Genomic DNA, 27886 nt, shown 5'->3' with positions numbered 1-27886 from the left:
ATATTATGTTTGGTAACTATAATATACATTTATTTTTATATTTTGTTTTTCTGAACGATAATTTTTATGTGTAAAAGCTAATAGGACCACTATTTCATTAGCTTATTCAAGTGTATTTCTATTATAATGAGTGTAATCTATAGTCTGTGTATGAGGCTTAAACATACACAATTGTTACGCTGTCTATGTTTGCACAAAACAGTGAATCTAAACACAATTTCAGTTCAAAAGCCTGTGGCATTTCAAGCTACTGCCACTGTAGAGACCATCACTGTAAAATATTTGCACCTCGATACAAAATGAATTTCGCAGTGACACTAAAAATACCAATGGAATACCAATAGATTCGTTATCTTTAATTTCTCTGATATCTACAATTTACATGTTACCACATAATGAAATTTTATATTTAATTACATTAAATAGGTACGTAAAACTTTTAAAATTATGGTTCCTTACTCTACATATGAGGTGTCACTCGAGTGGTTTTTGCAATAAGCACAAACCACTCACATAGACATGTATGCAATTCCATATGTGTACGAACTCATTATCTCCGGCGATTATCTTCTCGAGTTTCTACAAGTGGTCGCGTTTTTATGGCTACTTATGCGACACTCGTATGCGTCTCGTGTCATCTGTGATTCTGATTGCCGCCCTCAATCTACATAACTTCACTCGACTGTCGCTAAAATGTATTTAAAACGTGGACGTTTTTTTGCCATTCAGACCGAAGCGACCAGCGCACGGGAGTCGTGCACTCGACTCCACTCAAATTTTCTCGGCATAACGTCTCTGTTGTTTCTTTTTCTTAACCTTTTGAAACAACTGGACGAGAGATTTTAAAATGCAATGTTTATATTCACTAGCCTCCTCGGTTTGTGTTAGTCGACAGCGTAATCATAGTCCAGCTTTGGTTAACGATGCATTGTACACACTGGAAAATGGTTACTTGTTTCATAAAGTCCTTGCGTTCTTTGTTTTCAATATACTTTTGAAATAAAAAGGAATATATTAATTAAAATGTATGCGGTCTGTAAATGATATGTCTGGCGCCGTCTACATCAATGACGTGATATTAAAATGGCTTCGACGCTTATGACTATTTTAAGTGGTCAGTCGGTTGTCCGTATTTCCTGATTTTAAACGTGAAACGCGGTCGCTTATTGTATTTTCTAAAAAATAAGTATCAATAGGTATTATGTCTTAACCCAACCGGTTTTTTGGCTAACATGTATCTAAAAGATGCGGTTTAAATATAACTTTCAAATTGAGATTGGAAATATTTTTGGAACTACATTATTATAAAACTAGCAGTTGCCCGCAGCTTCGCTTTGCGTGGAAAAGATAATTTTTCATGGTATAAGTTTTCATCCCCTATCCCATACCCCTAGGGGATGAATTTTCTAAAATCCTATCTTAAGGGACGCCTACGTTATGATATCTACCTGCATGCCAAATTTCAGCCCGATACGTCCAGTGGTTTGGGCTGTGCGTTGATAGATCACTATATCAGTCACCTTTGAGTTTTATATATATACTAGCGGTCCGCCCCGGCTTCGCCCGTGGTACATGTTTACGTTTTCTCTACATAAAAACCATCCTCGTACTTCAAGAAATATAATAAAAAAAGAAATATCGAAATCGGTTCAGCCGTTCTCGAGTTATGCGCTTACCAACACATTTTGCGATTCATTTTTATATATAAGAAGATTATAGATTATAGATACATATATTTATCTATACAAACATATTTTTGCATTCTGAAGATAACTACGTTTCAATTCACAAATTACATGTTTATTTGATTAATTGCTAACCAATCAAATATACTCATTTGAAATCAAAATAAAAGTATGTATTAACAGAAGATTGAAAACGGCAACTGCCAAATTGCGTACTGCCGGATCGTGTATCGAATTGCAGACCAATTTCGTGTATGCTCTATTGTTCATTTCAAGTCTACATCGAACGTTACCAGGCTATTTCGGTCACAGTTAGCCAGTGCTTAATGAGCGAAAATGTTTCACTCTAGGTACTAATTATGTACAGCTGACCTGCCTTTGTGGTGTGTTGTTCGCCTATGCGTAGGTAGTTTGTACTATCCTCATTTACATATAGGTACATATTATTTTGTTCCATTTATTAGATTATAATTTATAACTATGCGTGAGTTGTAGCTAACTTTAGTCTGATATTAAATTGGGTTGTTGCTAAAATTTCCGTTGAGTCTACTGTCTATCTAGCCTCTCAATCAGAGAGATTCGTATGACCCGGTTAGATATGCAAATTTTGCTTGTCTATTCGGTGATAATATAGTGAATTTGTTAGTGAATTAAATAAAGATTAATTTGCCTAAGACATTTTTGATCAAAATGACGACCATTCCCTAATATGTCTTTTATCAATGTATATTTAGCCATATTAAATAGGAAAACTTATTTGATCGACGTACGCATGCGTTATTCCCTTGCGTACTACAGCAGACCGACCTTCGTAGGTCACCGCCCGCCATTGAGACCCCATTTCTCATTGATTTTCGACTCGCCATATGGCGGCGTACTTAGGGCGTCGAAATGGATGACTGGACAAGCCATCGTGACTTTTTTATGCCTGTTTTTATGTGCACTTTTGAATTTAGCAAGAAGAGTTTCCAAATATACATTGAATGTTTTGGAAATATTTATAAACAGTTTTCCGATTACTGTTTCCATATGAGGAAAATATTATGCAATGAACAAAATTTTCCTTTTAAAAATAATTCTATTGGTTCAAATAAGAAGTTGTTTATTCTTAATAGATCTATTTAAATGTATTAGCAAACGAAATAACCGCAAAACAAACTGTGTTTAATCATTCAGTAAAATTGTGGTTTTATGAACTGTTTTGTAACGAATCATTGTTACAAATAAATATGATTTTCTTGTTTATAAAACCTTGGTATTAAGGTTATAAAATAGTACAAAGAATGATTGTTTGCAAGTGGGTAACAACTAACAAGTAACCTACTACAAAAGGTAGGTAGGTATATCTTGGTAGAGATAACACGAATGAAAATGTTTGATAATATTATATAACAGTATTTCTGCTTATCATACCAATTAATTTTGAAAAAAGAAGAAAATGATATATTTTACAAATGCCTAAATTATATTAATAATGGAAACTATCAATATTAATTGATGCATAAAAATTTATTGATGCACCTGATTATCATAAATCATAAGTACGTTAAAGCAGTAATTGTTGTTATTTTTATTATTTATTTAATTGTTGTTATGTTGTGCTCTCAGTTGTTATTAAAACTTGCATTATTATAAAAAAAAGTATTTAAGGATGTTTGGATATTATTATTGTTTAGAAAAGTTTTGTATTGTGGAATTGAGATACCTAACTATTGTTTTCTTTGAAACAAACCGCAACATGTTTTATACATATACATACATATATTTTTTTTTATGCCAAACGCATTTAGGTTTCTTGTTTATAATTTATTTCACGAGTATTTGGTTATTTATTCTACCTATTACACTTTCCGCAAACGGTTGCTAAGGTCTTCTAAGAAAGCTCCGATAACAGTTTGTCCTTACGTTTTATACTCAAACGCAGGAAGTTAGTTCACAGTGTACATTGATCCTTCGCAGAAGATGTTTATGACGTTTGTGTTCTGCAAAATGCAACAACGAATATACGCCAATGCACCAATTATGCATTTAATTACAATTACTATCCTTTTATGTTTAATTAATTATGAATAACCAAAATAAATAAAATAATTTCGGTTCTCATGAATTATTAAATATTTATATAGGTACCTGCTATTTAAATGAGTTTTTACCTCCTCTGAAATATATTCAGATTATTTTTTATTATTTTTAAAGCATTTATATATGTATATAAATGCTTTAAAAATAATTTGTGATTCAATAAGGATCACAAAAACGAAATACATATACATAATTAGTGAACACGAAAAAAGTAATGGATCCTTTTAGTATTTTATTGCAATCTCCAAGAGATCGCATGATAATGTCTTGGACTCTTGGTTATAGTGGTTATAGCCATTTTTCCAGTTGAAATAATAACACAGTGAGCTTTTTTGTTGTTATTCTACAAACATTGAACCAATCATCTGTATTACAAACAGCCTCTTTACCCTCTTCCATTGAGACGTTTCCCTTATCAAAGAATAGAGTCAGTCAATGACCTCATCGACCATGGGTACGTGCGATACGACTTAACGGCGGTACTCACGGCTAAATAGCATTGATTCCGCGAACGCTGGCGCCGTGATTCATATGAATCCGTCTTGCAGCATCCTTGTCATACTTTACGATCAACGAACGAACCATACAAAGATAGGAACAACCTTTATAGGGATACCTATGGTTCGGTTTGCAATCAGCTAATAGGAATACTATTAGAATAAAAGGTATCATTGATCTCGCCAATTTATTTATAGATGATTGAGAACTGCAGATTATGCATACAACACATACTGCACATAGTAAATACAATAAAATATTCGACAACTTTCATACATATTTTAAGTTCTTTTTCTGGAGTTCTTCCAATTCGAATTTCGCTGAAACAGTGCTTATTTTTCTATCAACCACGATCGACTTTATACATAGAACATACTACCTATGTGTTCATTCAATAATTCTCATTAATGGACATGTTACAGTTAAGATAAGGTAATAATAGCATATTATTAAGCATGTTTATATAGATGAGGTGAGACGTCACTAGACGTACGCAAGATGACTCATCTCAAACCAGTTCGAATGTATCCCATTCATATATTTGAGTTTTGTTTGGCACTAGTGCAGTATATTGTGGTTATTCGATTGAAACGCATGCTTTAATAATAATTATTATGGTGATGAGTGTTAAATTATTTGGTTTATTACGAGGACTGAGGAAGAAACCTTGTGACATGTGCAAATGTAGCAGACAAAGCTTTAGCCAAAGGAAGGCATCCAAAAAAGGGGTTAGTTATTACGGCTATTTATATTACATATTAAATTTTATTTTAAATTTTTAAATGGGATGACTTTAAATATATTTATTATAATACATGCAGAATTTAAGATGACTAAAAAATGCCCATATTACCCATAGACTCGTGCGCTCTATTTTTTTAAGTGCATCTTCGCTATTCATTTGTTGATAGCCTTCGTATCAGTTGCATAAACGATTGTGTCGTGGAAACGGACATGGCCTACCCCAACATCGCCCACGCTCTTATGTTGCACAATGCAATCTGTCATTATCGGCAGATTTGGGACAATGTTCCGCTGCAGCTGTGCCGTACATGTCAATATTTATCCCGCGATAGGGATGCCATGACGGGCTTACAAATGTTACGCCGTTACTTTATGTTAATACACTTCTGTTACTTTTATTTAGAAATGTATATGAATGTTATATGCAATGGACACTGAAAGTTATTAATTTTTTAAATTTAATTATTAATTGTCTGCCTATAATAACGGTAAGGCTTATTTTGGTAGTTAAGATAGATTATAAGAAATAACTTAGATTCCTTTAATTAAAATTAATAAACATTTATTCAGTGCTGAAATTAATTACAATTAAAGAAGTATTGTGCGGTACGGTACCGCCGGTACCTGTTCGCTAAAAATATATTATATATTTGTTATTAAAATAAAACATTGAAGCATATTTTGTAATGAGTTGCCTATTTAATAAATTTGTCTCTGCATAAATGTAATAGTGATTCGGTAAATCATATTACCGTACTGCCGGGATGTAAATTTAATAGATGCCGTTGAAAGCTCTATGCGAAACATGTGCGCCTGGTAGAGGGTGCAAAGGTGTCAAATGTTAATAAACAGGCTATTAATAATAGCGTGTATATTCGTTTAACCCTACAAATAAATCTTAAATCTCGGATGTTACTCGTTATGCAGTTATAGGCCATCAATAAATTACGTACGTTATATTATTTTTTTGTGCAAAAATGTTTCGAAAAATTGGCGTGCGTCGGTGACTTTATCACGCAATTTATATTGATGGTTATATTATTATTCTAGTAGTAATTTAAACCATTTTCAATCCATTTATCAAATTGCCTAAAAATCTGAAATGCGTCCAAATTCATTCATGTAAAACATTTCCACTGAAATCTTAAAGATTCACGAAGAATTCTTTGCCATTCGGTTGAAAGTATTTAGGTTAAGTAGAGCTGATACTCAATTCTTCAACTAATAAATCTAGATTTACGAAGCACTACGGGAGAGTGCACACTGTACGTGTGTTGCGATCGAGTAAATTCCAGAGCTTTCCTGTCGGTTAAGCAATCACTTAACCGACAACTAGGTTTATAGGTAGCGGCACCCTCTCTAGAAAACATTTATTTTATCTCAACTCTTTAAAATATTAACATTGTACCCGTGTTTTATACTGAAGAAAATTTCTTTTCAGATTTCTTTCTCATTAGCACTTTGTACTCTGCAAAATAGCGCAAAGAATAACAACTTTAAATTTTCCATTAACCTACTTTCAAATAGCTGCACAAACGAACCCTGCGTCTTAAATTTATAATAAGGTATTCAAATTTCCCGTATGAGGAAGCTAGTTAGACCACTCTTGCATAGGAAATTTAAGAGGGATATTTTATTAAATCTTTCGCGTTAATATTTAGAGCTTTATGAATAATTTTATTCTCATTCATCTTAAGAAATCGGCAAACCTTATACATATTACAATAAAGTGTGTATATTTATCATGTGGTTTTCATACATGAAAATTTTTTAAGTAGATTGGATTTTTTTTGGACTCTCTAAATTTAATTTTTAACATTTTGTAAAAAAGTTCTATACGTGATTGCGAATTGTTTGTATATTATTTCTTACTAACTTTAAACCTTGTATGATATCCAACTAACAAAACCTTTTGCTTGTTACAGTGCATGGCGCGAGCGTTGTACGACAACATAGCGGAGTCACCAGACGAGTTGGCATTCAGACGAGGCGACCTCCTCACCGTACTGGAGCAGAACACGGGAGGGAGCGAGGGCTGGTGGCTCTGCTCACTAAGAGGCAGACAGGTAAAACACTGTTCAAAATCAAACATTTATTTATTCAATTAGACTTCTAGAAGCACTTTTGAATCGTCATAACAGTTTAACATTTACTACCGATTCGGAAAACAGTATCTACGGAGAAGAACCGGCAAGAAACTCCATTCTATTGTTCCTTGAACTTACCGCAAGACATTGTCCTGAATAACAACTTACCGGTACGAAATTAGATGTTTAAAAGTTCGTCCTCGTGGTGAATTAAATTAAAATGATGTCCTATTTATTTCAATGAATATTTCAGTGGAATGAAGTTATTTCTTATAAACTTAACGTTGAAAATATTTCAAAACGATTCAGTAAATATATTTGTATTAATATAAGACAAACGTTATTACTTGTATAAAATTAGCAATCTACTTACAAAATTTTAATTAAATCAACGCTTCTTTAATACATTACTTAAAGAGAAACACGAGTTGTTTTAATCGTAAGGGCCGGCGCCCACTGCCGGCACGGCACAGCATCGCACGGCAGAGCATCCCGCGGCGTGCAATGGCATCCCGCGGCATGCCGTGGCATCCTGCTAAAAGCCCCACTAATGCTGCATAAGTTTCAACCTTATTTCAACTAGCTAGCAGTCATAATTCCTCGACCCCAAAGCAAGACACGTCATGCCGCCGCATCCTGCGGCGTGCCGCGTCATGCTGCAGCATCCTGCGATACGTCGCGGCATCGTGGCATCGAAATAAAGTAACTTGAATTCTAAACTGATTGAAATAAGATTCAAAATAACTTCATTAGTAATAAAATCCTCTGCCCTGCCATGCCACGCCGTGCCGGCAGTGGGCGCCGGCCCTAACTTGCCAACGTCGCTACTTTTTCTGCTCACCGCAAAAGCTCTCCAAAAAGTTATATTTTCCACATAAGTGGTTCCTTCTTATTTGTTGCTTTTCGTTTGCTACCTTTGAACGTAGATTTTTCATTTACATCACCGGAAAATACTTCTTATTTTGTGCATATCTTAGTTTTTTAATTTACTTCGAATTGCGTGACATTTTGTTAAAATAAAGTAAAGGTACATAATGTTTTTGATTAAAATTGCTATCTCATCTTATAACAAGGAAAATAAATTCTTACCTTATTTTGTACAATAATAAGTATCCTGGTAGATACTTACCTAAAAACACGTGTGAAGTTGTGAATATTATGAAATTATCAAATTATTTTGCCTTTCAATAACAACCATTTCCCGTACTCTAGACAAGAATATTGACAATTATAAATTGGTCTAACTTTTATGAAGTAAACGTAACAACACAACCTGCTTCTTAAGTACTTATAATTGACTGAAATAACAATGTTTTCCAGGGAATATGTCCAGGCAACCGTTTGAGGATAGTGGCCGGAGTGTTCGATGCAAGCTCCACGACACAGAGGCGGCGGACGCGGACACCCGCGCCAGTCGCTCATCAGCCAATGCCGGCTCAACAGTCTCCAGCTTTTACCAAAGTAAGTGCTGAATTTTGATATTTATTATTATAGCATTGCTTATAAATAATTGTTTAAAGATGAGAAATCGATTTTTTTTCTGTTCTTTAAAAATTAGTAAGTGCTGTTTGATTCTGGAAGTTCCTTGTAAAGCACTCATGAAATTATAGGCCTAAGGGCCTATAATTTCATGAGTGCTTTACTACACAGGGCCGTAATTTTCATTTAATTATATTGAGTTAATTAAGACAAGAAGACAGGTCGAAAAAATTTGCCATGAAGAGTCATTTATTTTAAAATAGAGTGTTGGACAGAAATAAGCAAACTGATAATTCACTAATGAATATCGCAAAGAGTTTAACTTCCTCGTCAGAGCGTTTTGACTGAAACCCGTAATTATATTTGAGTCAATATTTTAGGAAAAAGTCCATCATATAACAACATTGTGTCATAAATTGTGTTTAGGTACTAATTGCTGTGTGAATAACAATGGATGATTATAAACACTTAAAAGGAAATTCGCCTATGTTTAGTTTCCAAAACTGAGTTACGTAGTTACTTATATTTTAATTCCATAACGACGCGTCGATGTCGGACAGTATTTGATCACGTACACCCTAATTAATACGTCATTAAACGCAATAAACAGGAAAACTAAATGCTAAACATGAAATTACAGGAAAAGCAATGTAATTGAATACTATTGAACCTTTTGTATCTCAATGATAATACATAATACATATAATCTGTATCATTCGTTCGTTTCAGCCGTGGGACGTCCACTGCTGGACAAAGGCCTCTAATAATAATAATCTGTTTAGATAAGATAAATTTAAGGTTAGCTTCCCGCTTACCTACCCAGATGACAGAGTGACTTATAAAAATATATTTTTTTCCAGATCGAAGAATGTTCACATTACGATGTACCCAGAGCACCCATGCCCGTACAGCGTCTCGGGACGTACGACTGTCCCCGCCCTACGGCTGATTGGTACGACGCCCCGAGAGCCCCTCGACCCGCAAGCGCTGACTCAGCCTGCAGCGGCACCGGCTCGCTAACCTCAGCCACGTCAAGCGCTTCAGCGAATTCAGGGAGCTCAGTACATTCAGCCGCGTCTGCGTCCAGCACGTACGATGTGCCGCGGTCGCGCGCTCTACCTCTGCCCTGTGATGCAGCGTTGGAAGCGCTTGAACGATTACAAGTGAGTTTCGATTCGATTTATATCTTGTGTATGTTTTTTTCTGTAGAAGTATATTAAGTTTTATCTATTCAATATCGAAATGATCTAACATTTTCTCCAAAAATTTGTAAGTTAGCTGCTACAAAATTATTCTCCGAGTTTTAGTTAGCAAAAGTAGTAACTGTTCAACTCAAACTCAACTCGAAACATTTATTTATTCAATTAGACTACTATTTAGTAGCACTTTCGAATCGTCATTACATAAGTATTTTTAACATTTACCACCGATTCGGAAAGCAGTATCTATGGAGAAGAATCGGCAAGAAACTCCATAGTGTTCAGTTTTCTGTGGTACAAGGACTAGTTCAGACCAAGAAGCTTATATATCTAATACACTGGAGATTTCAGTATGAACATTAACTTGTAACAAGAAAATATGACTTTGGTGGGTGAGAAAGGGATAAAAAAACATACAGGCGTCATTCAAGGCCATATTTTCTTGTTACAAGTTAATGTTCATACTGAAATCTCCAGTGTATTAGATATTAGGGTTGTTGAGGAAGTGATTATGAGGAAGAGGAGGAGGAAGAGGAATTTTCAAACGCAAATTTAGGGGATGCGGATGAGGATGAGGATATTTTTTTGAGGAAGAGGATGCGGATGAGGAAGCGGAAGAGGAAGCGGATGATAGGAAATTATAATCAAAATTAAAAAAAACACAACAACAAAAAAAAGACAAGTAGAACAAGCAAGAAAGAGCGCGGGTGGCGGGAGGGGAGGTCTCGCACGTCCGATCGCAAATTTACAAAGCCTATAACTATATACTATTTGAGTCACTAGTCGGACTCAGGTGAGATTTGGTTTATGCATATTAGTCGACATTACCTAATCTATCTCAGTAAAAAAGTGACTCAAAGGGATTAGCTTTTGTCGAGATCTTTTCAAACATTACATACGAACAAAACCTGGTCCCTTAGTTTGAGTCCCTTGTTTACTGAGATAGATTAGGTTTTGTCGAGAAATATGCATAAACCAAAGCTCATCTATTAGAGTCCGACTCGTGACTCAATAGTATACTTATATTGTACTAGCTTTCCGCCCGCGGCTTCGCCCGCGAAGTCAAAGAAAAACCCGCATAGTTCCCGTTCCCGTGGGATTTCCGTGATAAAACCTATCCTATGTCCCGGGGTAAAAAGTAGCCTATGTCCTTTCTCGGGTATGAAAATATCTCTATACCAAATTTCATGCAAATTGGTTCAGTAGTTCAGGCGTGATTGAGTAACAGACAGAGTTACTTTCGCATTTATAATATTAGTATGGATGTATAATAAATAGGCTTTGTAAATTCGCTGTCCGATCGGATCGGACCGGCCGCGGCGCATTGCGATGCAGCGAGTGCGTTGCCGTAAATATGGCATCCTCATAAATTTCCTCTAAATTTTGAGGAAGCGATAGCGGAAGAGGATTTTTTTCTTTTCGTTTTTGAGGATGCGGTAACGGTTGAGGAACCCAAAATATTGCGGAACTTCCACATTATGAGGAAGCGGAAGAGGAATCCTCAACAACCCTATTAGATATAAGCTTCTTGGTTCAGACAGACCAAAGACAAAGACAGACCAAAATGATCATACTTTAATAAACTACTTATTACAGGAAGAAGCATCAGCCGCAGTGTCCCGGCTGCTGTCATACGTGTCGCCGGGGTGGCGGCGGCGCGGCGCACTGCGGGCGCGCGTGCTGGACGTGCGCGTGGCCGGCGCCCGCCTGCGCGCCGCGCTGCACGACCTCGCCGTGTTCGCGGACGCCACGCTGGCTAACGCGCACGATGCACAAGATAAAGGTAAGCAAGTATACTATACAAAATGATTTCGGTTTTCGGTAGGAGACCAGCCCCCCTAGACAAGTGGCTTTCTATTAGCGTAAAGTTTAATAGAATAGATTATGAATGTATGAGATTGACGTAATCAATCGTCGTCGTCGTCGTAATCAAACGTCAATCTCATACATTCATAATCTATTCTATTAAACTTTACGCTAATAGAAAGCCACTTGTCTAGGGGGTCTGGTAGTTCGTAGACAAATAGAAGTGAGGCAGTTAAACAGGGATTGATGAAAGTTCTGTGCTGTGTATTGTAGATAAAAAGAGATTAATAGAAGTGAATGCAGAACAGAAAATTAATCTGCTTTGAAATGAAGTTTGGAATGGATATTACATTCCTAATATATTGCGCTTAATTCGAAATCTTATTCCTCTTAAAAATATAAGTAACTAGCATAGTTTCTAGACTAAGCATTAATCGCTTTTTCTCACTAACTAATCACACAAATCTACCAGGTATCGCAGTAAAGCTACGGCCGCTGGTGAAAGCGCTAAAGGACGCAGAACGCATCACACACGAGGCGACAAGCGCGTTAGACGCAGGCGACTGGGCGCCAGAACGCTTGGAGCGGGACAGAGAGCCCACAGACGGCACGCAGGACGCGCTCGACCAGCTCGTCGCGTGTGCGAGGTCGCTCACTGAAGATGTGAGGCGCGCTGCTTCGTTTATACATGGAAACGCGTCGCTGCTCTTCAGGTAAACTTAATGTTATAGTGCTATTTTGTTTTCCAATGTGAATATTTTAAAGTTAGCCCAATTTTAAAATGATGGTTGTTTCACTTACATATAAAATTATAACTGAACTGAGCTTATAGTTCTGAAATGTCTTCGACTTTTCTTCTAAACAATGTCAATTTGAAATGCGCAAGTAATTTTAAAAAAATAGCTGTTTTGTAGGATATATTTAAAATCGATTGTGATATCGCAACTCAAGTTAAATTTACAATTACAGACGATCAGCCACAGTCCCCGAACACGAATGGACAGAAGAATACGATTATGTGAGGCTAGAATCACGGACGGCGGTGGGACGTCGCAACGCGGAGATCAGAGCGGCTTTACCTGACAAGCTGCGGGCTTCATTCGACGCTCTAGTCAGAGATGCTGACCATGCTGGCGAGGTAATTATACGAACTAGGACTTTTAAAATGTGTAAATGTCAAGGTGTGCTGTTCACGATACGATAAAGGACAATACGTTTTGTTAGAATTTTAGATTTAAATTCCCAAATAGAGCTTGCGTATCGACATTTAAACATGTTATTTACAAATCGCACGAATATATCTCTATCGACTTATCTTACTAAATAATACCTCTTTGTGTACAGGTTAGCGCAGTAGCAGCAGCCACCCGCTTGCCCCCAGACGACAGGCAGCTGGCGGCATTCTACGCAGCGCAGACCGCAACATACGGCGCTCACCTCTCCACGGCAGTAGAAGCCTTCTTGCGAACTATAGAGATGGGCCAGCCGCCAGATGTGTTCCTCGCGCATGGAAAGTTCGTCGTGCTGAGTGCGCACAGGATTGTGCACGTTGGCGATACGGTACATAGGTATGTTGATGAGTTGGTATTTAATGTGACGCCGAATGTTACTGAATGTTAGTAACTTTAAAACCATAAGAAATTTATCATTTAATGTGCGCTAGCAAAAAGTTCAATATTAATATTTAATATTATATAATAGAAATCTTATAGAAATGTTGATAATAATGTCATTCTATTATGATAACTATCTGGTATCTGTGGTTCCTAAAGAGATTCATGACCTTTTTATTTTGTTTCAGGAGTGCACAGCACGCGGGCTTGAAAGCGAAAATACTCCGATGTTCTGACGCTCTATCAGATGCACTGGCAACAACAGTCGCTAAGACGAAAGCGGCAGCGCAGCAATTCCCTTGCGCGAGTGCCGTAGCTGAAATGGCAGAATCGGCTAGAACCCTCGCAGCAAGAGCACAGGAGCTGAGAAGGGCTTTAGTAAGGGCTGCAGAACCACCGCAAGATACTCCGGCTACTACAGTACCCCCTTCCACGACGAGTACCCCGTTAACTCCTCTTACTCCCATCGCTCCCCACGGCGCCTCCCTCCCAGTACTATAAATTCTTCCTGCTTATGCTATGGATTTGAAACGCTTATGGAATTCAAGCAGACAATATTCAGTAGAATTAAATGCTCCAGTGTTCGACGTCTTGATCGGTGGGTTGAGGTTGGACAATTGATTTTGACTAACGAAATATTTGTCAAACTCAAGAAAAACCTATTGCAGATTTTATAAATAAGATGCTATAGACGTGTGTACTTAAGGATGATTTTATTTTGGATATTTTACATGGTTTGAGGGAATGACAGGATTTGTGCTGGACACCGAGGAAGCTGGTTTTCCTCCAAAAACTTAAGGCCGGTACCAAAGACAAATGATGATACGCAATTTATACATCGAGTATACTGCCTAATGCAAACAAAATGCGAATAGTTTATATTCAATGTTAGCAATATAATTCCGATCTTTGATTCTGCAAACATTGGTCAAAGATATGGAATTTAAAACTTAAAAGGCTATCAATTTATGATTCAGAATGGAATGCATAAAAAATGACTTTAGATGCTGGATGCTCATTTGCTGTAGTGAGTTGAGTTGTCCGTCCAGTTTTATACAATTTTGCATCAATTGTAATTTAAGAATATCGTTCAATGATATTAAAGCCTTACTTTACACAAGGAGATGTTTGAACATCAATACGTAGGTACCTAACGTACCATGTTATTCTTGTTCCATCGTTGTCTTTCTAACGATAAAAAATAGAGAAGTGTGGTCACGTAGACAAACATTTCTTTGTGTAAATAAAGCTATATTTGTAAACAAAATGTGTTGTAAAGCGTACAAATTGTGCTCGTAGTAAAAAGCAATTTATTGCTTTATTGTTAAAGTGCATAATCATATTCCAGTGGTCTGCAGGATATGATTATGTCTGACTATGTAGCTCCAATGCAGTGATTATAAATTTAATTATAAATGTTCCTTGAAAGCATTCTATGTATGTTAAGGCTATACAAGCTCAGTATTGCGCTAGAATTTATGACCAATAAGTGTGTAAGACAACTAAATTATTTGGTGTTTTATGTCAAGAATTTGAATGTCTGTGCTCAATTATCCAAGTTTTGTTCAACAAATGACAAAGTAGATGGACACTGCCAGTAAATGAGATTTTTAATCAATATTGACAAATCTGGAACTTTCGAAAACATTTTACATTTTATAGCATACCATTGTATTTATACACCAAGATTTACCGACTATTTCGTGGCAGAATAATAATTGAGAACCTAATATAATATAATTATTGTAAGCCGATGCAATGGATCTTAATCGACAGTATCGCGATATCTTGTATTTTATAAATAAACCATAACTAAGCGTAGAATACAATATATCAATGTAAAAACATGTTGTATATTAGCTATGTGTAATATATTTCCTAGATGTCGTAGTTTAGCTAGGTATAGATGAAATTGTACAAAAGGCATATTAAATAATTTTATTGATTGTATTATAATTTAATCGTCTTGCAAAACGCAATCAAGTAAATATACAAAATTTCGTATTTACACAATCGTTTTATTTAATCCTAGACCCTACCTACAGCGAGCATATTATATTCTAAGTGAACGACTAGAAATACTATAGAATACATGGTTACATTTAATTACCATTTTAATAAAGAAACTCTATGGATCTTTCATTGCTCACAGACAGTCGCTCACTTAGTAATTCTGTAACCCTGATGATTAATGATCTTTGTCCCCTAAAACTTTAATTTAATTCACTAAACAGTCACCCGTTTACAAATCAAACGATAGTATTATATTATAATGATAGTATTATAGTCCCTTTTCAAATGATAGTATTTTTATTTACAAGTAAGTACATACCTTCATATGTATAAAATACAAAGAAGGGACATTATCACAGTAGTAAAACAAGATGTATTTAAAAATATTATCAAGTCTTACTGCGGTTACCTAAAAGGGGTCATTTAGTGAAAAAAAAATGTTATTTGTACGGAACCATTAGTGTCGTACCTAAGTCTGACTCGCTCTTAACCTATTATTATTATTAATACCTACGTCTTAAGGATTGCGATCCACCTTCATCGCGCGATGCAATAGTGAATTACATTTCATGCGTTAAATCATTCAATGTTACAAAATAAATACACAAAATAAACTGAACATTTTATTTATTAGTGTGACTTCAAATATTCCTGCGCCAGTATTTCTTTTTCCGTATAAACGAGAGCAGGATGTGTTTCTGGTAGTTTCATCTCCGCCGCGACAGCTTCCAGTCTCGCGGTCCGCAATCGAAGAGATGTTTCGAGAGATTTCGCTTCTCTCTCCGCAACATCTGCTCTTATTGACTCTTCTAATCTTTTTCTTTTGAGCTGAAATGAAGGTTTGTACTAGAGAGGACACACAAACTACGTACTAGAGAGGACATCGCTACTACACTATTTGTAACACGAGTTAGAGTCAATCGTCTCAAACTATTTTTTTTGTTACATTGATTGGTTTTAATTGATAATTTTATTCATATTTTTTTAATAAGATAAACAATATTTATTTGTTACATTGATTTTTTTTAATTCATAAGTAATAAGAGGCAGAATATCTACAAAGTGTATGATTCACTAGCCGGCCCGCGCCGCCGCGCTTGTTGCACACATTTTGTTCGTGGTGTCCTCTCTATAATAATACCTCAATGGGTTTGTTAGTGTATTTCACAGATAATATAATACTATATGCTATCTAACACTTTGTTATCTGTACTAATATTATAAAGAGTTATGTATTTAACATATAACACAGTTTTAGGCACCTTTAATAAAAAGGTGTATTAGGGCTATGTTGACTACTGAATTCTGAAGACTGAAGTATTGTGTACTTCATTGAACTTCCAAAATAGTGTTAATAACACCAAAATACGAATATTATAGTAATAATTAAACAAAAAAAACAATTGAGTCTGTACTTATTTCTTTTTCTTCTACATTCATTAAAAGGCCACAAAATCATAAAATATCATACCTTAGCTGTTTCCAACTGATAGTTAAGTAACTCTAGCTTCAACTTAACAACGTCTTTATTTTCAAATTCATTCCAAGGTGCCATGTAACTTGTTGAGCCTGAAAAAATAAAATAATCAAAAAAGTACCCTTATAAATAAGCTAAAATACAGATAACTATAAATTAAATTGAACATAACTCTTAGGAAAACATATTGTAAATGTATTTGTAAATGTCAAATATAATGTTTTGCCATTTACAAATACATTTGAATGTTTTGAAAAATTAAACAAATATAAATTATATTATAACATTTAATCATTGAAATACCCACCAATCCCTGAATCAGCATTCATAACAAATTGTAATGGATCTATGCAGTCATCATTATTCTGATGTGGTGATGTTCTAAGGTCACTACGGTCAATACCATCCAAGACATCATCATCATCCATTTTGCTTGCAAACAATGGTTCTGATTTGAATGGCTGTAATAGAAAATTTCTTTTGTTAAGTTAAGTATTACACTATTTTGTTAGGAATAGTATAAAATAATTGTACTAGTACAAAAGTTCTAATTAGAACTACTCTGAAATAATTATATGTATGTGGATTTTAAAGAGGAATTTAGTTAAATATGATTTTAATATATTACATGCAAAAAAATGTTATTTAAATTGAAGTTAAACACATAATTAGATCAGCGATACTTACTTTATACTGATAGATCAAGAGCCCACAACCGCCAGACATTCCTTTCTTTAGGAAAGTTGAAAGTTTCTCTGTATATGTCTCCGATACAGATAAGGACGACTAGCGATTATCAAGTCTGGGTTGTGGTTACTTTGGCAGGAAACAGGTAGTAAAGGTGTATAAAATTGTATCTAACTTTCATTATAGTTTAACAGCTAAATTTTATATATGTTACTTGGAGACCTATAAAAAGATGTTACCTTAAGAGCCGGACAGTTTTCATGGTTCTTACATCTAGCCAGACACATTTAAAAAATAACTAACATATCATCAAATTAACCTTACTACCTAAAAGTGTATCAAATATGAAATAACCCACTAAAAACATTAGTTAACTATAATTTAAAAAAAAAAGTATAATATATAAGCATGGACGTATAAAAAAAGACGGACGCCGTATTACGAACAAACAACGTGAAGCCACCATAGTAAGCTAGCGATCGTGTAAAGACAATAAACACGCACACACTCTCACCATAGTAAGCTAGTCGGCCGCCATTACGTCGTGAACTACCGACTGATTAACTGCGTCACTGTTTCACAAAAAAATATTTAAAATGCCGTCTAGCGTGGTTAAATGGTGTCGCAACAGTACAATTTTAAATAACAAAACACAAGGGATTACATTCCACAGGGAAGCAAGTTATTTCTTTTATGTTTTAATGACAAAATTATTACGGCAAAATTTATAGAAAAAAATACAGCCGCCATTGTCAACAGGACAGCTGTTGCCATGGCAACATGGCACACACACATGGATGTTTCGCCGCCATTACTAGGCTTCACTCAATGTTTAGGCGATATACCGTCCGTCTTTTTTTATACGTCCATGTATATAAGTAATAAAGTTATTACTTATCTTTTACGGGGACTTATCTTGATAGAATTCCACGTATCTCGATGACTTTTTTATTGTGTCATTTATATAATATTTAGGATTCCGGTTCCGGTAATGGCGTCGTAAGCAAGTCAGATAACGAGCTCCGCGAAAATAATTTAAATGACTGTGTAAAAGGCGTTGTTCAATTGCAAGAATAAACCAGTTCCGACAGGTAGCGGGTACAACCTGGGGTAGAGTGGGCATAGAGAGACCCGAATGGAAGAGATTGGAGGAGGCCTTTGCCAACTGGCAAACGGACACGCAAAAATGGATCAAACCGAGCATATATAACTACATACATCATACATGTGTAAAGTCCGATCAAAGGCTAATAATAATAATAATTTCATATTTGTTACACTTTTAGGTAGTAACGTTAATTTGATGATATGTTAGTTATTTTTTAAATGTGTCTGGCTAGTTGTAAGAAGTTAAGAACCATGAAAACTGTCCGGCTAAGAGCCAAGACAGTTTTCATGGTTCTTAACTAACATCTTTTTATAGGTCTTTTTTAGGTCTTTTTATAGGTCCCGAAGTAACATATTATATAAAATTTAGCTTTTAAACTATAATGAAAGTTAGGTACAATTTTATACACCTTTACTACCTGTTTCCTGCCAAAGTAACCACAACCCAGACTTGATAATCGCTAGTCGTCCTTATCTGTATCGGAGACATATACAGAGAAACTTTCAACTTTCCTAAAGAAAGGAATGTCTGGCCGTTGTGGGCTCTTGATCTATGATAAAATATATCAAATTAAATTGATACTATACATTTAAAACAATATTTGCTTACCCTATTATCTAAGTCCAGACCACTGCCAAACCTTTTTATATATTCTTCTACACTGGCTTTTTTCATGACCTTTTTCATATTTTCTAATTTTCTTCTCAGAACCCTCATTGACCTTGCATTTGTGCTGTATTTATTGAACTCTTCTTCAATCTATAATAATTTAATGAATAAACAATTTTAATAAACATTATATTTATATTATTATGAATATTATATTTAATCATAGAGATCTAGAGAGATGCCAATTGCTTGCGCTGAGTACGAAACCTGTGTCTCATTACAAATTTACGCACACAACTGAAGTAAACAAAATCAAAACAATACTTCGCGTTGTGTGCGTGTCATCACACAAAAATATGAGAGCGACTATTCGTTCGCACACTAGAATGTAAGTGACGTACGTATACAGCATCAATACAGTTTGTTCTATTTTTGGGCATATTGCTGCGACACCGGCCCCGACCCCTAACCATATCTCCCTTTAGTTTCTGTGATCTGTGTATTTAATACTAGATACAAACTCACCCTTTTCCAAGCTAAACTTTTTAATTCATTGGCTTTTTTGGTTGTTTCCCTGCTGAATATAATGTCCTGTTCTTGTTTTACACATTTCAAAAGTAAATCACATTCTTGTGGTGAAAAGTTTGTAGATCTTGCCTTTCTAAAATGATTTCATATAAAGTTTAAATGTACAAACAAAATATAACTGAATGTCATTTAACAATATAATGATAATAATTACACTTTACCTATCTATTTCTCGAGCACTTTCTGAAAGAGGTAAAAATATAAAAATTATTACATCAACAGCATTTTTTTGCATATTTATACTATAATAATTTATATATACACAATATATAAGTTTTATAGGTAATATAAATGTTTTCTTTTTTTATATTTCAATATTGATCTAAGCTTTTTTTGTTAATGTTGAGGCTCCTATTTCTGGGTCTATAATTTTAGCTGGTAAGTATATGATGTAAATAAATAAATAAATATTATACAGAAAGAGAGAAATAATTACCACATTCATCTGACGATTTGTCATCCTCCCAGTAATTCATAGAATTTTCTTTTATTTCATTATCACAATCTAAAAACAAAAGTTATGAATATGATGAAATGGTAACAAAAATTAAATCAAATTTTAATATAGTTAGATACAATATTATATTATATACCATCTAGAAATGAAGCACATTCTATTGGTTCAACTCTGTTATCAGCTTCATGTATCATTGAAACCACTCTATTGGTGATTTCATCGAATTCATTATAGTTTAAATCTATTAAACTCTTTGATGCCCTCCTTGCCACTTTTTTAAGATTCTCCCATTTAGTTTTCAGGCTTTCAACACTTCTTTTATATTTTACATTATCTTCATTAAATTCTTTAGTAATTTTTGCCCAAACCTTATCCTTTGCATTGATTGATGCAGCATTTGTGTTCTTATTTAATACCACCGTTTTATATTTTTCAACTAGATTTACTAGCACTTTTATTTCGTTTATACGAAACAATGGACCCCTATGGCTGAAATAATATTGATTATATAAGACTTTTATCATATACGGCAAAAAATTTTATTACATACTAATGCGGATATTAAGCTTTAGTTACCCAATTAATTCGATTGCAGATTGTTCGCGGTTTGGTGAATGATCCATTTATGTTTTGTTAGAATAAGCTGGTAAATGAATACTGTACACATTCAACAAATAAAACATACTTAAATTAACATAACCATTATTTATAAATGCTTCTATATTGTTAAAACTTAAAACCAACAAGATTCTATTTTATTTCTTTCAAAACTTGTTTGCATCTTGTTTCGTAATTGTGGGTTTGTCTGTGGGTACTGGGTACCTAATTGGTTCCTGTCTGATGTCTCTTCTGACATTGCTTCTGACCTTAGATTATACACCTATAGATGTAACCATGGCGTGACCGCACTTGAAACAGAAATAGAATTTTGTGGTGTTGCCTAATAAGTTGGCAATTCCCACATATTAGGTAAAAAATATTATGAATCTTACTTGATCGCGAACAGACTTTATAAATACCTGTAAGTACTTCGCAAACTAAAAATTCTGAATTTGCATATTTTAAATGCTAGCTTCAATAATGTAACTCTTATGTCGTAGTCGTACGAAATACTTTAATTAAACCTCCGTAAGGTAGGTAAGGAGAATTGTATGGACATCAATGACACACGACACGTTCAATGATGAAATAAAACCAGTCTATAACATAAACATGTTTATTATTTATTACTATATACATAATGAAATAAGTACAGCTTGGCAAAAAAGAGTAGAAAACCGGAAGTCACTACTGTCCACTCGTTACCAACACTTTGAATGATTTAATTGTACTCGTTTATTTTTATACAGTAATGAATCTTCATCAAAATGAATGGAACAAATTTTTGAATATTTTGTTGGCAGCCAATTTTCTCGTCCAGTGGCATCCAGCCATTTCTTTTTATCAATATTGGATGGAAACCTGAAAAAAGAAGATTTTATTCGCATGTTACGAAAGTTTATCTTTATTGAGTAATAAGTTAAATAAACTACAATAAAGCCCTTAAATAAATGTAACTAAAATTAAAGTTTACGTACAGAAGAATTAATTTCCTCTCAATAAAAATATTACACTACTAGCTTTTACCCGCGACTTCATCCGCGTGTTAATCCAGGTAATAAACTACTCATGTGCAAAATATCATTGAAATCCATCCAGACGTTATTGCGTGATTGAGTAACAAACAAACATCCAAACCCTCGAATTTATAATATAAGAAGGATGAGTACCTACCATGATAAGCAAACCCAACAATCATAATCTTTAATTATAATCATAATCTTTATTTTCTCTTCACAAAACAAGACCTCGAATCGTATGTATGTACTGACAATAAAGAAATATGATTTATTTGGGTAAATTAAAGTAGCCATTATGGCAACCCTGAACCGTTCATCGTTAATCGTTATTTTATTTTAAGATAGTGAAAACACGTATCACAACTCAATATTCTTGGCATCACATCACTGAATTCATCACAAAACATCATAATCGATGATCATCTGGCGTTGTAATAACGAAAGAAATGATAATTTCGCCTACTTACGTGTGAAATGTTATTCCTTCAATTTTTCGCTCACTCCGGCTTTTACAACCCAAAACACTGCAACCCACCATCGCACGTACACTAAATATTCTGTATTATCCAATTTTTATACGCAATAAACACTGTAAATTCACACAATCACAGAAAAATCTAAAAGACGCCAAGTTTGTTTGTCACAATCTGTTCTTGCCAAACAATAAAACCGGCCATGTCGACAAAGACAAAAACTATATATTCTGTCCTGTTTCTTTGCATGGGTTTGACAATTAACGATCTCGCTCTTTCAAGGAAGGTCATTTTAGTGGTTACATCTATAGGTGTATAATCTAAGCTTCTGACGAGTAATGTTAATATATTAATAATTGCTCTGTGGTAAAAATTAAAATCGCAATAAAAATGACTGAACTTCTCTGTACTACCAAGAAGCTTATATCTAATACACTGGAGATTGCACTATGACCATTAACTTGTCACAAGAAAATATAACCTTGAATGACGTCAGTGTTGTTTTTTGTCTCTTTCTGTGGGTGACCACACTGGTTTGTATATTCAGGATTTTTCGAAATAAAAAAAAAATAAAAATCATGGTCTATAAATAATAACGACATATATTTTTAACAGTATTTATATTATAATATTACTGGTCAACTTACATGAATAATTATTTATATTTATATATTTATTTATATACTCTTTATTGCACACACAAAGTTTGACAAAATCAGGTGATTATATTAATTATCATCTTTATAGGTACATACCATTTTAATTGGTAGAGAATGATAGTTTTAAATAACGCTTGATAACTTTTGATCTCATACTACGATTTTTTAATTAAAATGAGTGCTACATACATTAAAACATCGTTTTGGTTACTCAAGCTTCAGTCTAAAACTTTTCAATATTCCAAAGGGAGAGTTGCATCGCTAGTGTTGATGTGTGGTAACGATATTACAGTTCTCAGAAATTCGTATGTCTTTCAGGAGCTGTACTTACGGTTACTAATGGTTTCATGGTGGTTAATTATAATATAATTAAAATTACTTTATCAGTTGAGACGCAGTAACAAGAATGTGGTAAATAAAAAGGTATAGCACTTTTCAAAAGGTTTTTTTTTTCTGGACCGTAATCCTCAGGCTTAAAATGCAAACTGCATATTCTGGCATGTTGATAAATTTTACCCTTGATAGGCACTATGGACAGCCATTTATTTCTTTTTATTTCATTTTTGGAAAGCTGAAATACGTAAAACAATAAAATATTAGGTTAAAAAGTATAAATTTCAATGTAAAAAAGAACAAACCACAATATGTGAGTGCAATACCGATGTCGTGTGTTGTTTCATTACTAGTATAAAAAATTTTAAAATGGTGTTCTAAATGTTCATCATAATATTGTTTAGCAATATACTATCGTCGCTATCCGTAAAAACCCATCATCATGGTTACCTTACTTGTTAAATTTGTTTGTTGAAAACTTGTTGAAAAATGATGAAAGTATTAGGAAAAGAACTTATTTAACATGATTGCTTAGTAAAATGATGATAAATTTGACGATTTTTGCCATTAAAATGATTCTAAACAGGTAAATGCATGAGTATTGAGGAATATTGTAAATAACGTAAATATACACTTGCCTGTGAAATTTTAGGCCAGAATTTGGTTTCCAAAAACTTCTGCAATTTTTCACAATGCAATACATTATTAATATTCGGAAAATATTTATTAAATACGCAACAATATTAACTTAAATATTCGAAGCGACGCAATTTTTTTGACACTTATGTCATATTGTCAAAGTGAGAGTTGCTACAATTTTATTATGGTAACTACCCATAATCAGGGAATATCGCTTTTTAATAATTGGTTCAGATACTTATTTTATTTAGCATAAATAATAATTGTCTCATCCAACAATGCTTCTGAATGACGTTGTTGGCAATTTATCAACAAACTCATGTACAAAAACTAACCTTTTGCACAGAATATTACAGCATACATAGTAGCCTTGGGAAAACTTCGTATTAACAGTGGCAATACCAAGTTAGGTGTGAAAGTGATAGAACACAACAATTTTCTTGTTACACGTCAAATGTTCATACCGAAATCTCCAGTGTATATGATATAAGCTTCTTGTGTACTACTAATTATTGTGTTATTCATATAAAAAGGTACTCTGTGACTACTTCATAACAAAGTAACTGCATTTATCAAGAAGCTTATATCTAAGGGCGTATTCAGAAAGAAAGCTTGAAACTTATAAGCGCTTATCGGCGCTTGTCATGTTCATATATTTTCCTGCGCGGGTTACCAGCACTGACAGGAAAATATATGAACATGACAAGCGCCGATAAGCGCTTATAAGTTTCAAGCTTTCTTTCTGAATACGCCCTATCCCCGTTTTCCAATTACAGCACTAGAGCGCATTATGCGGCATAATGCTTAACGTTGAATGTTCCAACTACAGCAACGGTTCGCACAATCGAGCACTAGAAAAAGTAATGCGTGTGAATTGATGCGTGCAATCGATTTATCGTTAGTAATTATTAATTGTTGGAAAAAATTTAAAGCTTTCGTTTCATTGTAGTTTTTTCGAAATAATCAAAGTTAATTCAAATTGTGTTAAAAAAATAAATATAAGTAGGATGAAGGTACAAACATTGAAAAAAATGTTAATGAAATAATCAAAATCCAAATTACTTAAAGTAACCGTAAATATTTTTCAACCAATTATTATGTATACCACTTTATTTACACATTAATGAGGTTATTGCTAACTCTATGAATATTTTTTTTTTCAACACTGAACTTAAGCCACACCCCGGACACTCCATACAAAATGATCGTTTTGACAGTCACACTGTAGAGACTGCAAATGTGTGTGTTAACGCTTTATGGTTGGCACATTTGTGATTAGCGTAAAAAAAATTCGCGTTTTTCTGATGAAATACATCCGTAAACAGCACAATATCTAACCATTTTCTACGAAAAACGATAATCACAAATCCAAAATAATAAAATTACTTTAAGTCAATTTGATTAATGTTGTCAATCTTCGTTGCGTATCGTCCTTGCAGAAAAATATGGCCCATTTTATGTCTGATCGCGCGGGGGTGAGGTAAGTTTAATTTTGGCGGGAGGCGGAGAGTGTCCGTTCTGTAGCGTTTAGCTACTATTATGTATTCTGTGCTTAAGCGCAACCTGCTGGTGCGTTTCACGTTCCAATTAAGCATCAGCATAATTCGGCATTGTGCGGCACTGAGTCGCATTATGCTCTGTAATTGGAAAACAGCCTAATACACTGGAGAGTGGAGATTTCAGTATGACCATTAAATTGTAACAAGAAAATATGACGTTCAACGTCATGACGCCTGTATGTTTTTTTATCCCTTTCACACCTAACTTGTCAAGTTGGTGTGAAAGGGATAAAAAAACATACGTCTCCAAGGTACTCTCGATATCAGATTAAAGTTTTTTGATACCTGCAATAGTTACGGAATAATCACCTGTGCACACATAACGATAACACCCTGTATAAATAAGTCAAGTTCTTCTCTGGTAGAATTTGCAGAACGACAGAAATATTCACAAAATATTCCATTTTTTATTATCTGCACATTGCAAAATTTAGATGACAAATGTCAAAGTCAATAATGACATTTTCGATAAATCCGGTTTTAGGTTATGTGGTCTATAAAATATAAATAAAAACCTTTAAAATATCAGCTGAGACGAATGCAACTGATAGTAAAATATATATACAACAGGTATTTCAAATATATAATTATTTGCATCATACAATAATTAATATTACTCATTTTGGTACGACATGCTAGTAACCTGTGGCCTTACACCTTTTGATAAAATATGGCGGACGTGTTCATGCCTGACATGCACGTAAAGTACAACAATAAAATTTTGATTCGGTTCTATTTTTTCCAATTAATCAGCATTTAATGAAAAATCATTTTGTTTGATAAGTATATTAATAGTTATGCATTCCAATTTAATCTAGTGCTTAAGGATCGAGACTTTTTTATGAGATGAAGGAAGTCATATTAGCCATAATAACTTTTGTATGTAGTATATTTTTAGTTTTTGCATTTGTATTATTTTGTAAGTAGTCCAAATTTCTATATTTATAATGTATTCTGTGGTATATATTAACGATATTTTAATATATTATTTTCTTTGTTTCAGGTTGGTACGTCGTATGGAAGTGTTGTTTATCTAAATTTCGCTTTGTTCGTGAGCTTATAGGTGGTATGTCAGAAACACCACCTGCTTCAGAAGTCCGGCAGCCGAAACTAAAGAAAACTCGTAAAGAATAAACTGTGCAATATTTTCACTTACTCAATAACACAAACAAAAAATTATCAACAATGAATATACGTTGCGCGCGTCCTAGCGATCTTATGAATATGCAGCACTGCAATCTGCTTTGCTTACCAGAAAACTATCAAATGAAATACTATTTTTATCATGGACTTTCCTGGCCACAACTGAGTTATGTTGCTGAGGATGAAAAGGGTCATATAGTAGGTGAGTAATGGTGTCAGCAAAGGTATTCATATGTGTAACTTCTAGAATGCTGAATACTTACTGTAATTCCGCAGGATATGTGCTGGCTAAAATGGAAGAAGATGGTGAAGACAATAGACACGGACACATTACATCTTTAGCTGTGAAGAGGTCACACAGGCGTCTCGGTTTAGCACAAAAGTTAATGAATCAAGCATCACTTGCTATGGTTGAATGCTTCCAGGTAGCGAATTTAAAAAGCCTTTACTATTTGTTTGTATGTAATGTTTGAAAATATCTCGGCAAAAGCTAATCCATTTGAGTCACGCTAGCTAATCCATTTTTTTAGTGAGATAGATTAGGTTTTGTTGAGTTATATGCGTGAACCGTGAACAAAAGCTCATCTATTAGAGTCTGATTCGTGACCCTAATAGTATAAGCTTTGTAAATTTGCTTCAAGGTACACAGTAATGATGTTGTGGTCAACTAGATTAAAAAATTTACTGAGAGGGTACTGTAGAATAACTATAATGAGAAATATTTTTGTACTTGTATAATCACTGCATAGTATAAAACAAAGTCGCTTTCACTGTCCCTTTGTATGCTTAAATCTTTAGAACTACGCAACGGATTTTGATGCGGTTTTTTTTAATAGATAGAGTGATTCATGAGGAAGGTTTTAGTATATAATTTATTAGGTTTAAGGCAAAGCGGGCGAAGCCATGGGCGGAAAGCTAGTTTTTTATAAAAGGTGATTTAAGAGGGAGGTTTTAGACAAAGCGGGCGAAGCAACGGTCAGAAAGCTAGTTGATTCATAATTATTGTTATATAATGTATTTATGTTATTTTTAACATTTCAGGCCAAATATGTTTCCTTGCATGTGAGAAAGAGCAACAGAGCTGCATTAAATTTGTACACCAACTCTCTAGGGTTCAAAATTTTGGAAATTGAACCAAAATACTATGCAGATGGCGAAGATGCCTACTCAATGATGCGAGACCTTAGTGCTTTTGCTGAAAATAAGACTGAAAGCCAGCAAACCGAGAACTTGGAAATTAAGTCAGAGTCAGCAATAGTATCTCAGTGTTGATGAAAAATAAATAAATCATTTAATTGCACTGTGTATTTTATTAATATCATCATTTTG

The 27886-nt window shown here is 34.3% G+C and overlaps 3 protein-coding genes and 2 long non-coding RNA genes across 9 annotated transcripts in view; 3 read left to right on the top strand and 2 right to left on the bottom strand.

Moving 5' to 3' along the window:
• Positions 1–14873, top strand: part of p130CAS (Serine_rich_CAS and FAT-like_CAS_C domain-containing protein p130CAS) — a 55366-nt gene extending 40493 nt beyond the window's left edge. For 3 of the 4 annotated variants that reach the window (XM_089701448.1, XM_089701449.1, XM_089701451.1), the window contains 8 exons: positions 6935–7075; positions 8417–8557; positions 9436–9738; positions 11371–11557; positions 12053–12293; positions 12550–12718; positions 12925–13148; positions 13382–14873. In XM_089701448.1, coding sequence (XP_089557574.1) covers positions 6935–7075; positions 8417–8557; positions 9436–9738; positions 11371–11557; positions 12053–12293; positions 12550–12718; positions 12925–13148; positions 13382–13694 — 1719 coding nt within the window. In that variant the 3' untranslated portion in view covers positions 13695–14873. Of the gene's footprint in view, positions 1–4845; positions 4994–6934; positions 7076–8416; positions 8558–9435; positions 9739–11370; positions 11558–12052; positions 12294–12549; positions 12719–12924; positions 13149–13381 lie in introns of those variants that run through there. The other variant, XM_089701447.1, reaches the window with a different exon arrangement.
• Positions 1–22546, bottom strand: part of LOC149483922 (uncharacterized) — a 188253-nt gene extending 165707 nt beyond the window's left edge. Inside the window, exons 1-2 of the long non-coding RNA XR_016316365.1 lie at positions 22219–22546; positions 21363–21593 (exon numbers count right to left, since the gene is read on the bottom strand). This is a non-coding gene — a long non-coding RNA (uncharacterized LOC149483922). The remainder of the gene's footprint in view (positions 1–21362; positions 21594–22218) is intronic.
• The window catches only part of LOC149483913 (uncharacterized), a 227323-nt gene that overhangs the window by 76338 nt on the left and 123099 nt on the right, over positions 1–27886 (top strand). The window lies entirely within an intron of this gene.
• LOC149483923 (uncharacterized) lies at positions 15817–20875 on the bottom strand. Its single transcript, XM_089701465.1, has 9 exons — positions 20709–20875; positions 20269–20621; positions 20112–20180; positions 19837–19858; positions 19613–19748; positions 19088–19237; positions 16991–17144; positions 16678–16775; positions 15817–16034 (listed from the first exon to the last, which is right to left on the bottom strand). Exons 1-9 carry the CDS (start codon positions 20753–20755, stop codon positions 15837–15839), a joined length of 1227 nt encoding a protein of 408 aa, XP_089557591.1. The 5' UTR covers positions 20756–20875; the 3' UTR covers positions 15817–15836.
• Positions 25858–27857, top strand: vnc (GNAT family N-acetyltransferase vnc). Of its 2 annotated transcripts, none has more exons than XM_089701413.1 (4): positions 25858–25984; positions 26418–26759; positions 26834–26982; positions 27599–27857. In XM_089701413.1, exons 2-4 carry the CDS (start codon positions 26600–26602, stop codon positions 27827–27829), a joined length of 540 nt encoding a protein of 179 aa, XP_089557539.1. In that variant the 5' UTR covers positions 25858–25984; positions 26418–26599; the 3' UTR covers positions 27830–27857. The 2 variants fall into 2 exon arrangements, with proteins under 2 accessions (XP_089557539.1, XP_089557540.1); XM_089701414.1 differs by lacking the exon at positions 25858–25984 and adding an exon at positions 26083–26333.

This window comes from Colias philodice, chromosome 12 (assembly GCF_061535455.1).
Source record: "Colias philodice isolate Cphi_HAF_F1 chromosome 12, ilColPhil1 Martin Lab GWU primary, whole genome shotgun sequence".
In the NCBI taxonomy this organism is placed as follows: Eukaryota; Metazoa; Arthropoda; class Insecta; order Lepidoptera; family Pieridae; genus Colias; species Colias philodice.
Note: the sequence above shows the minus strand (reverse complement) of the source record. Positions and strands in the feature narration are given on the sequence as shown.

What these genes read in the sequence shown, in the direction of transcription:
- LOC149483923 (XM_089701465.1), bottom strand. Translation starts at nt 20,755, where the DNA reads ATGGATCATTCACCAAACCGCGAACAATCTGCAATCGAATTAATTGG. An exon ending in TCTGCAATCGAATTAATTGG is followed by an intron (nt 20,622 to 20,708) that starts GTAACTAAAGCT and finishes ATATTATTTCAG; the next exon opens with CCATAGGGGTCCATTGTTTC. An exon ending in AAAGTTTAGCTTGGAAAAGG is followed by an intron (nt 19,238 to 19,612) that starts GTGAGTTTGTAT and finishes AAATTATTATAG; the next exon opens with ATTGAAGAAGAGTTCAATAA.
- vnc (XM_089701413.1), top strand. Translation starts at nt 26,600, where the DNA reads ATGAATATACGTTGCGCGCGTCCTAGCGATCTTATGAATATGCAGCAC. An exon ending in TGAAAAGGGTCATATAGTAG is followed by an intron (nt 26,760 to 26,833) that starts GTGAGTAATGGT and finishes GTAATTCCGCAG; the next exon opens with GATATGTGCTGGCTAAAATG. An exon ending in CTATGGTTGAATGCTTCCAG is followed by an intron (nt 26,983 to 27,598) that starts GTAGCGAATTTA and finishes TTAACATTTCAG; the next exon opens with GCCAAATATGTTTCCTTGCA.